Here is a 19,026-nt window from a genome sequence, read left to right on the forward strand (position 1 = left end):
TGGGTCACTCCAGTGAAGTGAAAATACACCAGATCTGTTTTGACATTTTGTCCTTGAACAGGGCCAAGTAAGCGACCATATGAGTGGAGATGTGGCTGTATGAATAAATAAGTATATGAATTGAGTGCATGTATGAAAGACACACATTCACGCCTACATGATCATGCATATGATCACTTGTTCACTCATACAAATACAACGCCACAACAGGCAAATTACCCAACGAGGTGGCTGACAAGAACATCATGGATCCCCGAGCCATTTTTTGGAGGCCCTACCTACTACTGCTACACCCCCCGCCCCGCGGAACCCCCAACGAATCGGTACATGCGGGAATGTACATGTAGTGAAACCTGACGTGAAGTTTTTTTTTTGTTTCTCTGTAATGCTTGTTATGTGTAGTGCTGCCATCTGCCACCAGTTTTTCTAACTATGAGTGAATGATTCATCGTTGTAGGACTGTTGCTCTCTGTGGCGAGACCGGCTCGCATTTGCAGTTGGGAACCACAGAAAACCAACTTCAGCCAACCACCACTGTGGGGTTCAAACCCGGATCCTCGCATCACGAGTCCGTAACTAACAACGGCATCCAGAATGGAGCCAATTGGCTCCATTCTGGATGATATTTCATTCATTCTCCATTCTGGCCGATATTTCACCCAGAATGGAGCCAATTGGCTCCATTCTGGGTGAAATATCAGCATCGAAACATCCAAGGGCGAAATGTTGGAGGCGAATTTTCTGGATCTTGTAACAAGTATAGCCGAACAACCATGATATAGTAACCCATGATTTAGTCCCAGCCAGCTGAGTGTCAGAAATTCTCAAGATTTTGATAACACCAGAATTCTGTAAAATAAATGACAGCATTGAATTAGAAGTTTGATTGCTAACATTTTGGTGACATAATAGTCACACCTGAAGGAAAATAAAAGTTATTCAAGAATAAACAGAAAATATAAACATGTTTATTCTTATTAAATACATCCATGATGCCACATAGTTTGCAGAACCCGACAAATTCCGAGATTGTAAAAATTTATTGGATATGAATAATAATTCCAGTTCATAAGTATTTTCCGACTACTGCAAACAAGCAATAGAAAATATGCACAAATAATTTCTATACATCGAAGGGGAGGGGAGAAGAAAACAAAATCTAGTGAGCATTGCACTTGCAGCTGCTCAGCCACCCGATGAAGGGAAGAGGAAATCACAGGAACAAATCATACTTTCTGAACATCAGAAAATCCAAGTTAAGATCATCCCAATCACGAAAGAAGAGCATCTATGACTTTATCACGATCGTTCTTGTTCTGCACGAGAGCTTTTCTGATTGCGTCTTTTTCGAACCCAAGGTCTTGAAACTGACTCAATAAATCAAGATACTTGATAGCCTGTGAAACAGAAAATAAAAACTTCATACATGTTTTTGAACAAAGTTAAAACACATTTAAACAATACGTTGTCAGGGTCAAAATAGATCAAAAGTTCTTTCACCATTCGTGCCTCCCTTGTTATCACACACCAGCAGCTCCCCCATTGCATTTGTTCATGGGTGGTTTGTAAAGCAGATGGCAACACTCTTTTTGGATATCTTCTAAAATATACTGAGATGCTGCTGAAGCTCGTCAAATACCCAGAATTTAAAAAAAAAGGTACGAAGGAAAACCCTCTTTTGTGTGTACAAACCTTTTATTTATTTCCCCCACCGTCTATCATGATCACACTATATTATGTTGTTAAGTACTATACTGTATTGATATAAAGTATATAACCCAGCGGGCTATCACAAATAGGCTGACGAAACATCAAGTTGCGTTCCTGAATGAACAGCTGTTATACCAAATTTTCCAATTTCTCTAAGGGTTTTTCCTCCTGCGCGTTAAACAAACAACAGCCATTCTTACAAACCTGTACAGACATGAAAAACAGTTTGTAAAATCGGAAATTCGTAAATGGGGAAAGGTGTTTAAAGAAATCATATATTATTAACGACCAGAAAATTAGTAAATTAGAGGTTCACAAAATCGAGTGCCAACTGTATATCAGAAATTATGGTACTTTGAGGCTACCCACCTATTCAGAGATAGCGTATTCACAGCATAAATTTGCTTCATTCCATAGAAATTGTATGTTAAACTGCAAATCCACACATTAGTGATTTGGAAGATGGATATATCACCACCTACTGAATACAAAACACAGCACCACTGGACACTGTTAGGTTTCACCAATAAAAATCTGACATAGCTCCCATATTTAGGTGTGGAAATATATTCAGTGGCCAAAAAATTAGGAACACCCTGTGCTACTCACCATTAATATCGTGTGGGACCTCCTCTGGCTTTGATGACATTAGATATTCTATTTCTCTAAAATATTTTTTTATAGCATGTTTTTTTTATATGGACTTTACAAGTTGCTGAAACCATTGAGGAGGAATATTAACCCATGCTAATCATGGCAGCGCTTAATTCCCTTGGATTAGAAGGTGGTATTTCACAGCTTTTAACCTTGTCTCACAAATACTCAATTGGGTTGAGATTGGGTGACTGAGGGGGGCATTGAAACAATTTAAACTGATTCATGTTCCTCAAACCAATCTGAGATAATTAGAGCCTAGTGAGAGGGTGCACTGTCCTGCTGGAAATAGTCATCATCAAGGAAACATTATGGGCATAAACGAGTGCATGTGGTCAGCACCAATGTGGAGATATGCGCTGGCATTGACAGATGTTTCCAATGGAAATAAAGGACAAAGAGTATACCAGTAAAATGCTCCCCAGACAGTGATTCCGCCATCACCTACTTGAACAGTTATCATGAGGCATGCCAGATCCATGGCTTCACGCTGCTTGTACCACACACTGATCCTGCCATCAATTTCATGGAGAAGAAATCTTGACTTGTCAGACTATATATATAAACAATCGTCTTCCATTCATGAAGTGTACAATGTTGGCGTTCTCTAGCCCACAAAAGCTGTTTTCTTTGGTTTTGCAGTGAAATCAAAGGGATTCTTGTTGGTTGCCAGCTATTAACCAGTCAACTGTCCAATTAATTTCTCCGAGCGTTACCCGCAGTGCCCACTTTTTTTTTAAGATGCGCGTGCTTTTTCCCTTTTCTTGGAAGTTTGAAATATTAAAATATTTTTTTATAGCATGTTTTTTTATAGCTCGAATGTGTCGAGACATAATATGACACCCCAAAAGTGGAGGGGGGGGGGAGGGGTGTCATAATGTCCTGTGACTAAAAAAAATGCTGTTGATGGATTTATGTGGAACCATCATAGTTGAACCTTTGCTAAAAGATATATGAGTAATAAAACAGATGCATCTTCGTAAGGGAATTGGAAAAAAACATAGCGATGGGGATGCAGCTTTGCAAAACATGACAAAGATAATAGTAATAATAATCTCAGACCTTGAAATATAATTGTCAACTCCATCTAGTGATGAGATAATAAAGTACAAGGATGACAAATTATTTCGTCATATCTGTGAGAAAGACCGAAAAGTCTTCGTGTTGGCAAATGCCGTCATAAGCAACACCATTACGTATATCAGCGATGGCAAATGCCGTCTTAACCACTTGACTGGTGAAAAAGACCGAAAAAAGTCTACGCATCGGCAAATGCCGTCATGGGCACCTACATTACGTATGGCAGCGATGGCAAACGCCCTCGTAACCACTTGACTGGTTAAAACCAAATTGTTTTAAGATCCGTTTTGTAGAGCATATGGATATGCTTTGCAAAAAAACCAGAGTTGTATTGCGCTGCAATTTGTTGCATTGTAGCTCTTCTGTTGTTCCACACAATGCTTGTCAGTCGCCTGGCACTCCTTTTGTTTACAAGTGATTTCCACTTGAAGTTTTTGGCTTAGCTGTCATTCTTTGAAAACTCAAGATACTGTTGTATGAGAAAAGCCAAGAAGGTTAACAGCTTTGGAGATACTGGAACCCCTCCTTCTGGCGCCCACAATAATGCCATGTTTAAAAGTCACTCAAATCTCTTGTTTCTCCAATGAACTAGCAAATTGTAATGTTAACTGGTGCTTCTGACCAGGAGAAAACTTTTCATCAGTAAATCTGGTTTATTACATCAGCGCATGTGCTGTACAGACAAGTAAAAGTTTGAGTGAGGGGTGTTCCTAATTTTTGGCCACTGAGTGTATATGGCAGTTAAACGATGGTAGACACCACAGTTGTGAACCATCAGGGAAGGAAAAGAAAATCATTCCAACTGGAAATCGCTCAGCAAGGATTTATATGAATCAGAAGATGATCATTAGAATCGCTTCAAATTTATGCAGAAGATATTGAAGAGCTAATGCTTTTTTTCCAAGATGTAAAATCAATCAGAAGAGAATTTATACACTGATTTATTGGTGAATATATAACGTATCTAACTTATTTGTTTTAAAATTTGTTACGCATATTAATTCCTCCTCTGTGTTGATGGGTTTCTTTGCAACTTTTCTCTCTACCAGTACTACCATACTTAGCAATGAAGGTAAATAAACTTTAGTTATACCAGTAAATTAAACTTTCTTTGATAATGAATCTTTGTATTGCAGCACGTGTTTTTAGATACCAATTATTTGTTGATTCACAGGAGTATCCATAAAAAATGGAAGGGGGGGGGGGGCCCCACTTTCACTCAAGGACTCAGTTTTTGCAGATAAATTATCGGCGAGTGAAGTAACATCTCAGAGAACACATGCATGCGTGCAATCATCTACAGATTGCCTGGAATGCAAGAGGGTCTAGGTTCGAGCTCTGGTGGAGACCAGATGACCTTTCTTTCTGAGTTTACCTCGGCATAAAATTCAGGAAAATAACTGTTTCCTTGATACATTGGTCTGAGGAAAAAGTTGTCCATCTCTACCCTAACTAAATTTATATTACCTTTTCCTTAACCCTTGAAGCGGCAATAAAGAGAAGATGTCTCACATACTTAAAGGCCTCTTATTTTAGCATTGACAAGTCTGGATATTTTGTAAAAGTTGATTTCTCAATGAGAGAAACATTTTTTCCGATACCTTACTTTGCACCTGCTGAAAATCGAAGAAAGCACCTACTTCATTAAAAAATAGTTTATGCCACTTAAACGGGTAAAACTTATTTAAGTTCTCACCTCATTTTTATTATAATCGTGCAAGTGAAGAGCTCGTTCGGCTTCTAACGTATCGTATCCAGATTCTTCGAGAGATTGAATTTGACACAAATGATCTACTACCTATTTTTAAAAAAAGTATAATTGAAGGTTACTTTATATATAATGCATTGCTCAATTAAAAAACACATGTAGAAAGATAGGTTAAAATAATGTGTTGAAGAAGTAGAAGTTCATTCCTCATTGGTGATCGAAGATGCCTGCTCTAACAGTTGGCTGCAATTCTTCTGTAAAAAAAAAGAAAATTGGACAATAACACTCTTCAACAATCTTACAGGCTGTCATGGGCCGTCACCCAAAATTGAAAACATTGCTTTATTTGCAGCTACGAATGTTGATTTTTATACAGCTTTGTATTCATTGATAATTCATTCTGGAACTCCTGATAATCATCTAGTAAGCCATCAAGGATGAGCAACAGCATTGTTTATACAGGTATTTCTTGCTTTACATGGGTTTGTGTTTGGCTATAACACAATTTTGAAACTTAATTTTAGAAATTTCAACCTGTAAAATTTGATCTGTAAAATCCCTGAAACAGGCTTGCAAATTACAACATTAAAATGACAAAATCCATTGAATTTGTTGATGTAAATAAAAAAAATATGGAAGAAACTCCTATTAGACTAATCTATCTATTTTGGTACTATCTTTTTGGTAACACATTTACAATATCAGAATTTTATTTGAAAAAAAAACAAACTGATCCTAATAAATCTAGAATTGTCATATTTGCATGGGATATTCAGAATTCTCTAGCTTTGCTTCTCAAGTTTTTATAAAGCGATGAAGAATGCTGTTTGTCAGCTGGATCTCCGCTGCTTTCATTAAAAAAGTTATCAGGCTCTTCAGGAAAGAAAACATACATACTTACACTAGAATCAATCACAAGTAGCAAACACAGAAGTAAAAAGTGTTACTAAAATGTATTAACTAAATTCACTCATATAAGACTAACTTGACTAGATTTATTTTTAAGTTTGAACGATTAATTCATTCAAAAATTTTTATTTTGCTACAAGTTGGATTCACTTTTTCTTATCTTGAAGAAAACACCTGTCCCTATCTCGCCCATGTTAAATTCAACTCACTTTACATGATTTCTTCTTGTGCAATTATTTCACAGAACCAATTAATCGTGAAAAGCGAGGAGCGCTTGTACCTAAAGAAATTTAATGGCAGGTTGCTTTCTAATAAATATGATGGCAAGTTCCAAGCATAAATAAGCAAGGTGCCAAGGCTTATTGCTGTTGAAATGCAAAGCGCGCAGAATTTGACAAGTTAACAACAGGACCATGCGCCTGGAGGCACCATACATATATTGCTCTAGGAACACAGCACCTCCTCCTAGAGATAGAAGGTCTCTGCACTGTTTGCCATAAACGTCATTAAGGCTACCTAGCAAGTTTGCCACATTTTGAAACACAGCATCCTATTTCGTTTCTTCTTACTTTGGCGTAGAATCTTCCCGATTGGCTCACGAACACCCCATAGTGATTGGATGTGGGGCATAAAAATTGTCAATTCTGAGCCCGATCATTTCATTTCTTCACAACGATGATACTGGCATGAGCAGGGAATTGTTTTTCCCTGAATATTCTGAGGGAAAATGGACTACTTACTGAAGTCACAAGCAGACTGCGAAGGCCTTCTATCACTAGGAGGTGTTGAACAGAGTCTGATCATCAAGGAAACTCTAAATCTCTCTAGAGTCTGATCATGTTCAGTTGGTTCTGTTCTGTATATCAAAGCATAAAAACTAGTGTTGTGTTAAATCAGACAGAAAAATATGGTAAAAAGCATTCTCATCAGCTATTTATATTGGAACCAAATGTTCCCTCAAAGCTGCACACAGTGAAAAGGCTTTCACACTTTATATTAATGCATGTGGTGACATCTAACAAAAGTGGAACCTTGATAACTCAACACCCCAAAAGTACAGATGAACATGTAGACTTAAGTGAATATCAAGGTTTAATTTGATCCCACCTTACGAACTTTTATACATCATTTGTGTAGTTATACATATAGTTGAACAATTCCATTCCATTGTATATAAATTAATACAAAAAAAGATCATTTGTAATTTTCTAAGAAAAGTTTCCAAATGATCTCAAATTATGGTTGAAAAAGCATAAGTGTATCCAAAATATGTTATTTTGCAAATGAGTAGTGCAATTGCCAAAAGTTAGAGAACTTTTATTCTTCAAATTTAAAAATAACCTTTATTTTTTAGCTTATTTAACCATATCTAACTCAGAAATTTCAGACATCATACGTGCTTATCTGTGACGTTCATAGTCCACAGTTTCCTGGCTCCAAAAAAGTGGAAAATGACCCTACTCCCAAAGTGTAAGGCAGGGCTGGACAAATCACAAAAAAATCTAAGCACCAAAAAAAAAAAATTTACCGGGAGAAAAGAGCCCAAAATAATATTTTTTTCCCCACTTTTTCAGGCCATAGTGTTTGGCATGTGGGCCAACATGCTGCTATAAATTATCCAAACATTTTATGCTGCTCTCAGCCAGCAATTTAATAAATACACAAAGAAAATTTTAGGTGCCAATACCAATTTTTTAGTCACCACAGTGACCTGGTGTCTGTAATTTGTCCAGCCCCATAGAAAACTCCTGCTGCATATGATCCAGGCTCTATCGACTATTGTAAATTTTTTTAAGGAACTGCAGTTCTTGAAAAACAACAATCAAACAAAGACATTGAAATCCAAAAACATTGCAATAATTTAAACAAATTGGCCTCGACAACAAAATCGGACAGTTAGCGCTGTTGCAAAATCAGAGAAGGAGGGAGATAGTAGAAACACTCCAATCGGGTGTGGGAGGGTGAAATATTCTTTACAAGGGTACCTTGAGATATATCAGTATCTTAAATTGTAAGTAATTCAAGTTTCGAGCAAAAATCAGTAAAAATGCTTGAACTTGCAAGCACATGTTTAAGTTATGAACTGAAATTTTGCATGAATCTCTCACAGTACACAATTTTTCCTATTCAAATGCATTGAGTCATAAGTAAAAATTAAGATTTTTAGAGAAAATATTTTATAACAAACAAAAATTTCATGATTTTATTGTTATGATGAGCTTACTTTCTTTTCGTCAGTTCCTAAGTGTTTGACCGTTCGAGAAACTTGGCCTCTATGAAAACCCATATCTGTTATGAAATCCACAATATATCTTTCGGAGTTTGACAACTCATCATAAGGATCTGGTAGTTGCTGGTTTTGTTCACAAGGAGGAAGAGGAGGTGGTGTCACCTCATTAGGTTGCATGGCAGGGAGAGTCTTTGGACCGTTTCTTGACCAAACACTCTGCTTCAAAGAATTATCGAAATACAGCATCTTAACATAAGTCTGTTCATCCTTCGTTTTTGGAAGATAGAGAAAAAAACATTTTGAACGAAATTAAATTTTTAAAATTTTTTTTATAAATTTTTAAATTTATAAAAAACAAAAGCTGATAAGTTTCGATTTTCAACAGTGAAGATCGCTCGATACCATAGTATGACCACTATTTTCGTCAGTGAAAAAAAATAGAATTAAAAGATGTCTGTAATTTTATAATACGTAAAAAGGACCATGATATACAGGGTGAGCGAAAAGTCCATGACATATTTAAAAAAAATTAATTAAAAAAATTCAACTTATTGGCACAAAAAACCTGGTTTGCACAAAAATGATGCGAAGTTTTTTTCTGATAAATAAAAAAAAATTTCAAAATTTCACTCACAGATACAAATAAATGTATCATGCAAACATCATCTGTGATGCATCATAAATAACTTACCATAACATATAGAGGCATAAATAGTCACCAATTCCCTGGCTGATGGATTGGATAAGATACAGTTTTATGGAAGGTTGAACCTTCCACTTAGTGGGGTGGGTATGAAGGGTTCGTGATCATATAGGTTAGGACTACTGAAAACAATTATACTAAAACACAAAAAACACATTTAGTAAGAGAGTCGAGAGAATGAAGGGAGTTTTCAACACATTATATTTGATCATAATTTTTCCAACAGCAATTTAGTTTCACAAGGTGTTAATGATAATTAAATTAGTTTAAGAGCTCTATAATTAAATTAAATGTGCCGGTACTCAGGGCTCCCACTCAAAAAATTAGAAAAAGGAGGACTAAAAAGTAGGATGGTGTACCCCCGTTAGACAACATAATCATAGCATAATAAAAAAAAATTGTTTTTGTTTTTAAAAAATTAAAAACAAATCATAGCACTATTTCAGTAACCTTATTATAAGCTTGACTCAAGCCAAAGCAAAATGACAGAAATGACTTGGTAACAAAAACAATTTTTTGACAAAACAGCGTACTAGCAACCACAGATAATTCTTTTCTGTCTCCTCACAATATTACATTACCAAGGGGTTCCCACTCACAAAATTAAAACAATTTAAAACAAAAAAAGTTGGACAAGCACAATTTCGTAATTACGACAACACAGTCACAGGAATACCCAATATAAGATTTTCAAACAGTTCAATAAAGAATAATCTCTAAAAAAAAACATACCATAATGAATAATAGTTTTAATACACATATCATTCCTTTGTTACAGGAAATAAAATATATTTCTTACAACTTCTTTCTTGGATTGACTAACATCAGAATTTTACTGATTACTACAGTCCACCCAGTCAAATCAGTTGTTTTTCCCCTTTTTTTTGCCAGATCAATTTTTTTTAGCAGCTTGGTAGATATATCGATCATATCCGAAGAAAGAGATACCGTATATACTCGTGTATAAGCCGACCCCCCCACTTCAGGACCACCAAAACCGCAATAAATTGAAAACCCGTGTATAAGCCGATCCCCCAAAAAATCTGTTCATTTCAGAGAAAAAAATTCGTATATTTTCATGCAAAATGAATAGCTTGAGGAAATTTACAATAGAAAATCATTCAAACTTTTTAAACCATTTCTTCTGAGTCTCCAAGCTCATCATAATCCATCAAATCATCATAAGGTGCGGCATCTTCGTTTTTATCTTCATCTGGGCTGTCTCATCGCCATTGTCACTTTCAAACAGGATAGATATCATCTTCAGTTCCGCCCATCGCATTGCTGATGCAACATTTTTTGAAGGATCGGATGATAATTTGGGCGGAAACAGGAATTCCACGCCTCATGTTCCCATTGGCACACCAGGCCAATGTCAGTTTTCTTCAAGGCACCACTTTATCATCGGAACTCATCCATTCGATCCACAAATGCCTCAAATAGTCTTTGAAAGGCCTGTTAATGTTCACATGTAAAGGCTGTACAATCGGCATTAGCTTACATGGTATCAAAGCCAATGATGTTTTAGATTTCTTCGCCTCGGCTTTGACATTATCGGTTCTGTGGGGATTTGAACATATCCCATACTAATAATGCCGGTTTCTCGAACACTGCTACAAAAATGACTACTGATTGCGGGGGTCGATATTTTCTCACCAAAAAGTGACCAGAGTATAAGCCGACCCCCCCACTTGAGGAACGAATTTTTCTACAAAAAAACTCAGCTTATACATGAGTATATACAGTACTTCACTAAAATCTTTCCTTTTAACTGCGTCATGCAACTTTTTCTTTCCTTCATCTAATAATTTCTGGGCAGCTGTCTTTTCCTTAAGCACGTTTTTGCTGTTCAGCTCATTTTAAGAATTTTTTCGAAAGATTTTTCAAAAACGATTCTTCAATTCTTTTTTTTTTCCTGATTTTCTAACCTTTTCTTCTCCAACATTGCCATATATTTTTCATGAGAAGGCTTTGCTGCCTCCAACATCTTATCAGGTATGGGTATATTTGTGATTCCTTCTTTAATTCTTAAATAATCTTTCACGGCTTTCACACCTTTAATTGTGTTTTCGAACAATGATTTCCTTTCGGAAGTCACCAATGAATTATTGAAAGAAAAACCTCTTTCTACATCTGAATTACCATGTGCTAATATCAAAAGGGAGGGAGAGAATGTACTTAGCAAGAAGAGGGTACTTGCATTTACCATCTAGAGATTTGATCTTAAACACTTCAATCCAATAACGGTCAATTCTACGATATTCAACTGCATTGTCCTTTTTTTTCTTTAATGAAACACTGTTCTTTAACATCATCATCAACTTGGCATGATCGCCATTTATCAAGAATTCTGTCACTGTCAGTAAGAGCATGTGGCACCTGAGTTACCAGTCGCCTAAAACACGTGTCTTCTTCAGTTCGCAACAAGCCATGAACACATTGTAGATTCTTCAGGATCCTATTTTTTATTGGCAGTGTTTTGAAAAGCTTCATAAGTATTTTTTTAAAATAAAAATTCAGTACTGCAGAGTAATAGTCCGTTTGTCCCTGTCTGATAGGTGAGACAAGGTTAAAGTATGCTTTGTTTCAGTTCCTATTTTTATTTTATGCAAAGGCAAGAGGTTTTCATGCTTGAAATTTATTGAAGAAAGATCACTTGAGAACTTCTTTACAACATCTGGTTTAACAAATTTCCGCAGCATCTTCTTTAGAAGTTCACATAACTCGTCATACAAAATATGCACCAGCGGCTGTTCATTTTGAAAAGCGCAAAGAAACTTTGAAAACAATCCACTAATATGGACTAAAAATTGCTTAAGAGGAAAGAGCAATTTGTTTTTTAGCACTTTAACAATGATGTTATATTGTGTGTAATTCAAACATGCAGTATTATAACTTGGAATGAACTGCAAAAAATAATGTAGCACGGTTTCATGCTGTTCTATGATTCTCTTTAGTACTGGGACAAGAGTAAGCCATCTACAGTTCACAAATTGTAAAAAGTATTTCTCTGATACAGCTAACAGTTCCTGAGAAGCTTTAAAATCTTCTCTTCTCACAGCAGACTGTTTAAATCATTGATGCACATTGCGAGCGTACTCCTCTATAATATTAAATGGTTCCTCTTTCAGACCACTTCCAAAAGCATTATGTACAATGTGTAAGCTGCATGAACCAATGTCAATCAGCCCAAATGAGCCAGCTGATTTTACTGCAGAATCCATTTTTTTCCAAAGGGATTTATTAACATTTGGACCATCCATTGTCAGCATAATCATTTTAGATAAATGAAACCCTTCTAGTTTGAGTTGTTTACATATGTTTGCGAAAATCGTTTCTGCTTTTGAGTGTCCTAAAAATACTGAAGGCAAATATCGACACTGAACTGGTTGGATAGCATCAGGATTCCAAAACCGAACATACAGATCTGTTTTCTAACTTGGGCTGTTGTTTCCTCTACACATAAAGTGAAATACATACCAGAATTTTGAATGGTGGATGTCATTTCCTGTACAATGAGTGGTCCAAGACCATAAGCTATCAAGAATAAAATTTTTGTTCTGTTGAGACAGAAGTTGTTAACAACTTTTGCAAACATAGATACAAAAAGATCCTTTAAGCCCTCACATGAAGCAAAAGAAAAATTTGAAGAAACAACTTTAAAAGTCCATAGAATCTCTGCTTTGGATTAATTGCAATAGAATTTGTGTTCTTGCACGACGTTCCAACAATTCGCTTTTTATCTACAGAAAGTTTACTCTGGCTGGAAGAATATACGGCATTTGCTTTGGTAGAATGTTTTTGTGTATCCCTATGCTTCAAAAGATGAATTTTGCACATGAGTGCATATTATATACATATTATAAGTACATAAAGCACATTTTTTCCCTTTAGTAAACCACAAGTTCATAACATGGTTATTGTTGTCCGACTGAAGCAGCCATTCTTCATTGAAGTGTGTTTCCAGAGGCATTTCTGGATAACCTGCAATAATAAAAAAGTTTTAAACCCAAATTCCAATTGAATTTAAACTTAAATATTCAAATTAGGACATCCATACTTAACAATATTTTGTTAAGATATAGTAAAACCTCCATCTCTTTCATATCCAGAAAAAAAATCAAAATACTAAAAGAAAATCCACGCCGAAAAAATATCGCCACCTGGTAGTCGAGTGGTTAGGGAACTAGCTTCTCACTGTGCAGGTCTGGGTTCGAATCCCGGTTCGTTCATGGATGTTTACTAACACTAACAAATTCCCTGGACGGATCATGCTGATCCCTTGGGAATACGTGAGGATCACATTATTATTTATTATTATTTAAAAATATCTTTAAATGCTTATCTGGAGATATATATATATATTTTAATTTAAAATACACTATTTTGAAAGTAAATGCAAAAATTACTAAAATAACAATTAAAAAGAAAAGGGGATCATATTGTGAATTGATAAAGCACCAACCCATTCAACAAGAGTGGAAGACAATGACTAACACAACAATTGTGTTTCTGACTGCTAATGTAAGCAGTTCATTACAATCATTCAACAAGGGTTTTTTTTTTTTAAATTCATTAACTTTAAAGAACCTTACTTTAGCTTTTTCATGACTCTACACAGATATTTAATCATACCCGAAAATCTTTTTAAACAAAATGAGTTCAGTCACTTTAGTTTTGATATGAGAGGTTTTAAGGACATTCAAATTAGTTTAAAATGACATTTAAAAACAAAATATAATAAAAAATATATAAAACGGAATTTACAGAAAAATTATATTTAGTGAAATACCATAAAATTTGGAATTGATTTTGATGTGAGCTCATCCCAATTACATTGGATAATTGAAATTTTACTATATGAAAAATAATCTAAAATACAAATCCCATGTTCATGAATTACTTAAAATATTTCATTTTGTTTTATACAGTCGAATCCCATTATAACGAACGCCAAGAGATCGGAGGAATCAATTCGTTACTTTGAAATTTCGTTATAAAGGAATTCCAGGTTACCTAGCATTGTTCCTATGTAAACTTAATTGGGGGATTAGAAAAGTGTTCCTTAAAACGAGATTTTTGCTATAACGGTATTCGTTAAAACGGGATATTTGACTGTATAATTTTTATTGTATAAGTTTCTGCTAATTTTTTAAAAGATTTGTACCATGGGTTTTACTCGTAAATTATGGTACAATTATATGGAGTGGCCATTATAAAACTAATTCATTGTCTTTATTTTCAATTCAAAAAAAGTTTCCAAAATTTTGAGTCTGGGTCAGTTTCATTCTTCTACAATTTTTAGAAATCTTAACCTATTTTCTTTGTCGTAATACTCTTTCATTATTACTCTGTACTATATTTTTCTTAAACCATGCTAAAGGTTTATGCAATTTAAGAAATAATATATCTGAAAGACCTCATATAATTTTCTGTATTCCTAATTTTAGGAAAGAAAGTAAACATTTTTATTATTTAGCGCCAAAATTATATAATTGATTACCACTAGAGAAATGCAAAACATGCCCATATGTTTGCCATTTAAAAAAAGCATTATTAAAATTAGTCATTTCAATTGACAATGCAGTTCAAAAAAAATTTGCTCTTATATGTGTTGTGTTATGTATGTGCGTTATATATATATATATATTATTTAATGTTTTGTTCATTTTACACACATTTCTTATCATACATTAAGAATTTTAGCCTTTTTCGTGTGTTGTGTGTGCCCTTTTTTTCCTTTTTTTATTATTATTATTTTTCTTCTATTTGACACTAATAATTTTGTCTTGTTTATATTGTGGTTTTTTTTTTAATGTTTCTGTTGATTTTGTATCTTTTATTTTCTCTTATTTTGCAATCATCTGTACAGGCATCATTAATCTCTGGAGGAAAAAATTATTGTAATTTAAAAACACAAAATACTAATAAAAATTATATTTTGTTCGATAGTGTATAGATAGAATTACGAAATCTCCAATCATTAGTATATCTTTCTTAGCAAATGTCAAGAAAAAAATATTACCTTATTATATTAATCCTATATTTCCTTATGATCGAAATGTTCAAAATTTTCAACGGGATTGACAAGATGGACCATGAACTTTTAGTACACCGCCAATTGACTGCTTTTACAAGGGGGCACCAGTAGCGATTGGTAAGGGACAATGCGAGGTTATGGTGTCGCAGGGAATTTTTCTCTAATAGGGTTGTTAATAAATGGAATAGCTTACCCCCGGAGGTAGTTGTAATGCAATTGACACGTTAAAAAAAAATACGATAAATATGTTGGGGTAAATCGAGAAGCTATCCATACTTAAGAGAGAGAATAAGACAACCATAAATACATTATGAGCATTGTGTAGTATTTTATAATTTGTATATATTGTTTATAATTTTTTAATTGGTTTTTAATTGGGTTGCTGTATTTTTTTAACATATGACAACCATATTTGTTATAGGCATCTTTTTCTCAGTCACCTCGTTGGGCATTTTGCCTGTTGTGGTGTTGTATTTGTATTAAAAATGAAAAAAGCTAAAAATGTAAAAACTCAATTAAAAAAATATTCCTACAACACAAATCTGTATATTTACTCCATTAATTTTTTTTGTTGATTTGCACAACCATTCCCAAATAAAAGTAAATTAGTTTCAGTTTAAAAAAAATAAATAAAAATGTTTATATACTCACTTTGTATAAGGCAAATTTCTAGGATAAAATCTCATCCAGAAACAGCAACATAAATTAGTTGTCCAGTCAACTATGAAGATCAAAATATTATCTGTGTTCAAACAGTGAAATAAGCAGAACATAAACCTTAACTATGAACAGAAGAATAAGAAACTAACACGCCCAGGTTGAAATAAGATCAAGCAAAAAATAAAATCAGTGCTGCCTTTGTAATTGTTCTTGTCGCCATTTATAACTGTTGCTATTCAGCACAAAAAACATGCAATTCTAAGTTACTATGAACATTTCGAAAAAAAAATTAGGAAAAGTAGAACAAAATCTAAAAAGTAGGACATTTTACCTAAAAGTAGGACAAGTGGGAGCCCTGCAGTACTGGTTGGAGGGGGATTCTTACAGGACAGATTTTCTGATCTGCTTCATCAAATGGTAAGTCTGCATCGAGGGTGAGAAGCACAAGCGTTCGTGCTGTTATATTTGGAAGCCTAGGATGGTGACCATGTATATAGTCCAGTTCTGCAGGAGAGTTGACCAATATCACTATTTGACTCCATCAGGTTCTTGACTTTTCCCAGTTTTTATCCATCTTCATCCTTCTCTTCTCTTCGACTTCCCTCCTCAAGGTAGGTCCAGCAGCTTCTTCGTAGATTATTTAGAGCAATTAGTACATCATTTTATGTTTTCGGTGTCTGTTACTAGTACGGGTGATTAACTCATTTTTTCTCTAGAGCGGATTATCACAGGGAGAGCGAGGTCAAAAACGAACCTCTCTCTGTTAATGCACGTCCTCAAAGAAGGAAAAAGCGTTGCCCCAAGGCTACTTCAAACACGTTTTTTCCTTGATGAGCGAGCTTGGCGTTATGTTGGCAACAGCCACTTGGCGAGATGCTCCACAACAACAGTTGTTATGGCCACCTCGGTCTCCAGTTATAACAGGATTGATTAATTCCAGATTTAACTCCACTGATTTCTTCTTAACAGGAATTATATCAATGAAAAAGTTTCTTACCTCACCTGTAACTGACATCAACTAAAGACAAAAATCCAGGAGTGATCGACACTCTTTCACAATCGATGTTAGCAGATACAGAGGGATGAAATTGAGCATCGTTTAGATGTAGCCTGAGCTACAAAGGGTGCTCATACTTAAAATATGATGGTTTTCTGTAACACAAATCATAATAAAAACCTAATTATATACTGTTTGTGTGGCGTTTCATGTGTTATGTCAAGTTTTTCATGATACTGCCCCACCTGTTAACAAAATTTTAAACTATTTTTTAAATTTACCATAGAAAGCCTTTACACCATGATTTTTTTCATGCAGACTAACTACACTTATTCATGTCTAATTTTTAAAATGAACCACAGATTTTTTTGTCTATTCTTATAATATCAAATATGTTTTAAAAACAATATTTTTTCAACATTTAATTATAAATACCTTGCCAAGATGTGCAATATTTAATTTTCAAATAAAGCACACATATTAAAACAAATTATTTTAATTACAGATCGAAATGTTAATCTGAGTATAAAAAATATTATACAATTTATAGTATAATTAAAACATGTTTGCAGAAAATAATTAGTTTCATATATTCAGCACATTTATCTAATTACTTGGCAATATATAACTACAGTCGAATCCCATCATAACAAACTCCAAGATACCGGAGAAATCACTTCGTTATAATGAAATTTTGTTATAAAGGAATTACAGGTTTTTGTATTGTTCCTAATAAAACTTATCTGGGGGATTAGGAAAGTGTTCGTTAAAACAAGATTTTTGCTATAATGGTATTCGTTAAAACAGGATTCAACTGTATAAGGCATAATATGTTACGTTTAACAAAAATTAGGAATTATCATAGGACTTGTGTATGATCCACAGGTGTTCCCTATGCGATAGGACCAAACCTACCAGGAGACATCAGATATAACAGCAAATTGAAATGCTTAGAAACAGTTGTAATCGTAATATTTTTCCATCATTGTGAGTGACTAGTTCCATGAGGTGGATAGAAGAATATTTGACATAATTTGAAATTTTAAATTGCATAAATTGCACTCAATATAACAGCAACAGAGAGAATGTGCAAATAGTGCTGACTATTATCAGAAATGAATGGGGCTTTTTACAAAATGCTGATTTGATGCCTTATTTGTAAGTCATAAAATTAAGATATGAAGAGACTATTCTTCCCTATCAATTGTTCTCATGTCTTATCAATACTGAATAAATTCTGAACAGGAACTGTGGCAAAGTTTAGTAATTTGTGATTTTTTTTTAACTGCAAGTGCAAAACTTCCATGAGCTTGTCGATGCGCTTGGAAATCATGCTATTGAATACATTAATTGAATACATTACAATGATTTGAATTTTAATATAGTATTATGGTAAGAAAGGTGTAATAAAGAAGTAATGTGTAAAATATCTGAAATTCTCAAAAGTGAACAATTAATTTTAAAATGGTTACTTTTCTTGCCAATAAAAGTAGTTTGAAGTTCATAAATAACTAAAGGACTTTTTATTCAAATATACAAGTAATAAAACCTTTAAAAATTCATACTATATTAACATTACAGTTAATAAAATCCTCCTGTAGCAGCAGTAAATTAAGCTTATGATTTCATGAGTATGAAAGGAAGTAATTTTTTAGAAATAAATCTACATTTAGTGAAAGAAACCTATTTCTTCCTGCTGTTTTTCCCATGGTATTTTTCAACTTGGAAGGAGCTTCCTAATCTTGGCAGTGACAAACCTGATGAACTTTGTAGATATGTCAAAATGCTTTTAAGCACCCTTTCAAGTTCTGCTGAACTCAAAAGAATTTCCTCATCTTTCATATTCATTCAGTCTAAGCCGAGAAATTGATTACAGCATACAACTGCTAAAAAACACTTTTGTTTTCTAATGTTGCACTGCAGTGAGAAAAATGAGGATTTTTATAATATTTTCTGATATTTTGTAATTATATATTATTTGTAATAATAATCTGTTTTCTAACAATCTTTAAAATAAGATAAAAATTTTCATTTTATAATAGAACGGAAGAGATCAGTGTCATTTAATAAATGAATAATGTTTAATTGTTTTGTTACTTAAAAAAGGTTAAAAAATAATTTTGTCAATTAGATTGAAATTAGATGAGTGGATTTTAAACTTTCAATGAAATTTCTCTAGGTGTGATGAAAAGCTTCAGCTAGATATGTGATCTTGGTCAGAGGACCGATATAATTTTTCTAATTCATTTTACATATTAATAAATTGTCTCATAGGTCTAATTCAAATTTATTAGAGGTGCTAAAATGTATTTGCCATATCTTACATTATAGTGCA

The 19,026-nt window shown here is 34.0% G+C and overlaps 1 protein-coding gene and 1 pseudogene across 6 annotated transcripts in view; both read right to left on the reverse strand.

Moving 5' to 3' along the window:
• Nucleotides 1–946: 946 nt before the first annotated feature.
• The window catches only part of LOC149066985 (ubiquitin-associated protein 1), a 34,672-nt gene continuing 16,592 nt past the window's right edge, over nt 947–19,026 (reverse strand). For all 6 annotated transcript variants that reach the window (XM_089252819.1, XM_089252818.1, XM_089252820.1 and 3 more), the window contains exons 5-7: nt 8,286–8,558; nt 5,141–5,242; nt 947–1,397 (exon numbers count right to left, since the gene is read on the reverse strand). In XM_089252819.1, the coding sequence (XP_089108945.1) occupies nt 1,272–1,397; nt 5,141–5,242; nt 8,286–8,558 (501 nt within the window). In that variant the 3' untranslated portion in view covers nt 947–1,271. The remainder of the gene's footprint in view (nt 1,398–5,140; nt 5,243–8,285; nt 8,559–19,026) is intronic.
• On the reverse strand, nt 11,418–12,356 carry LOC149066986 (uncharacterized; annotated as a pseudogene).

Source organism: Pholcus phalangioides, unplaced genomic scaffold, assembly GCF_987345545.1.
Source record: "Pholcus phalangioides strain wild (caught in Gottingen) unplaced genomic scaffold, Ppha-v1.0 ptg000031l_1, whole genome shotgun sequence".
Classification (NCBI taxonomy): domain Eukaryota; kingdom Metazoa; phylum Arthropoda; class Arachnida; order Araneae; family Pholcidae; genus Pholcus; species Pholcus phalangioides.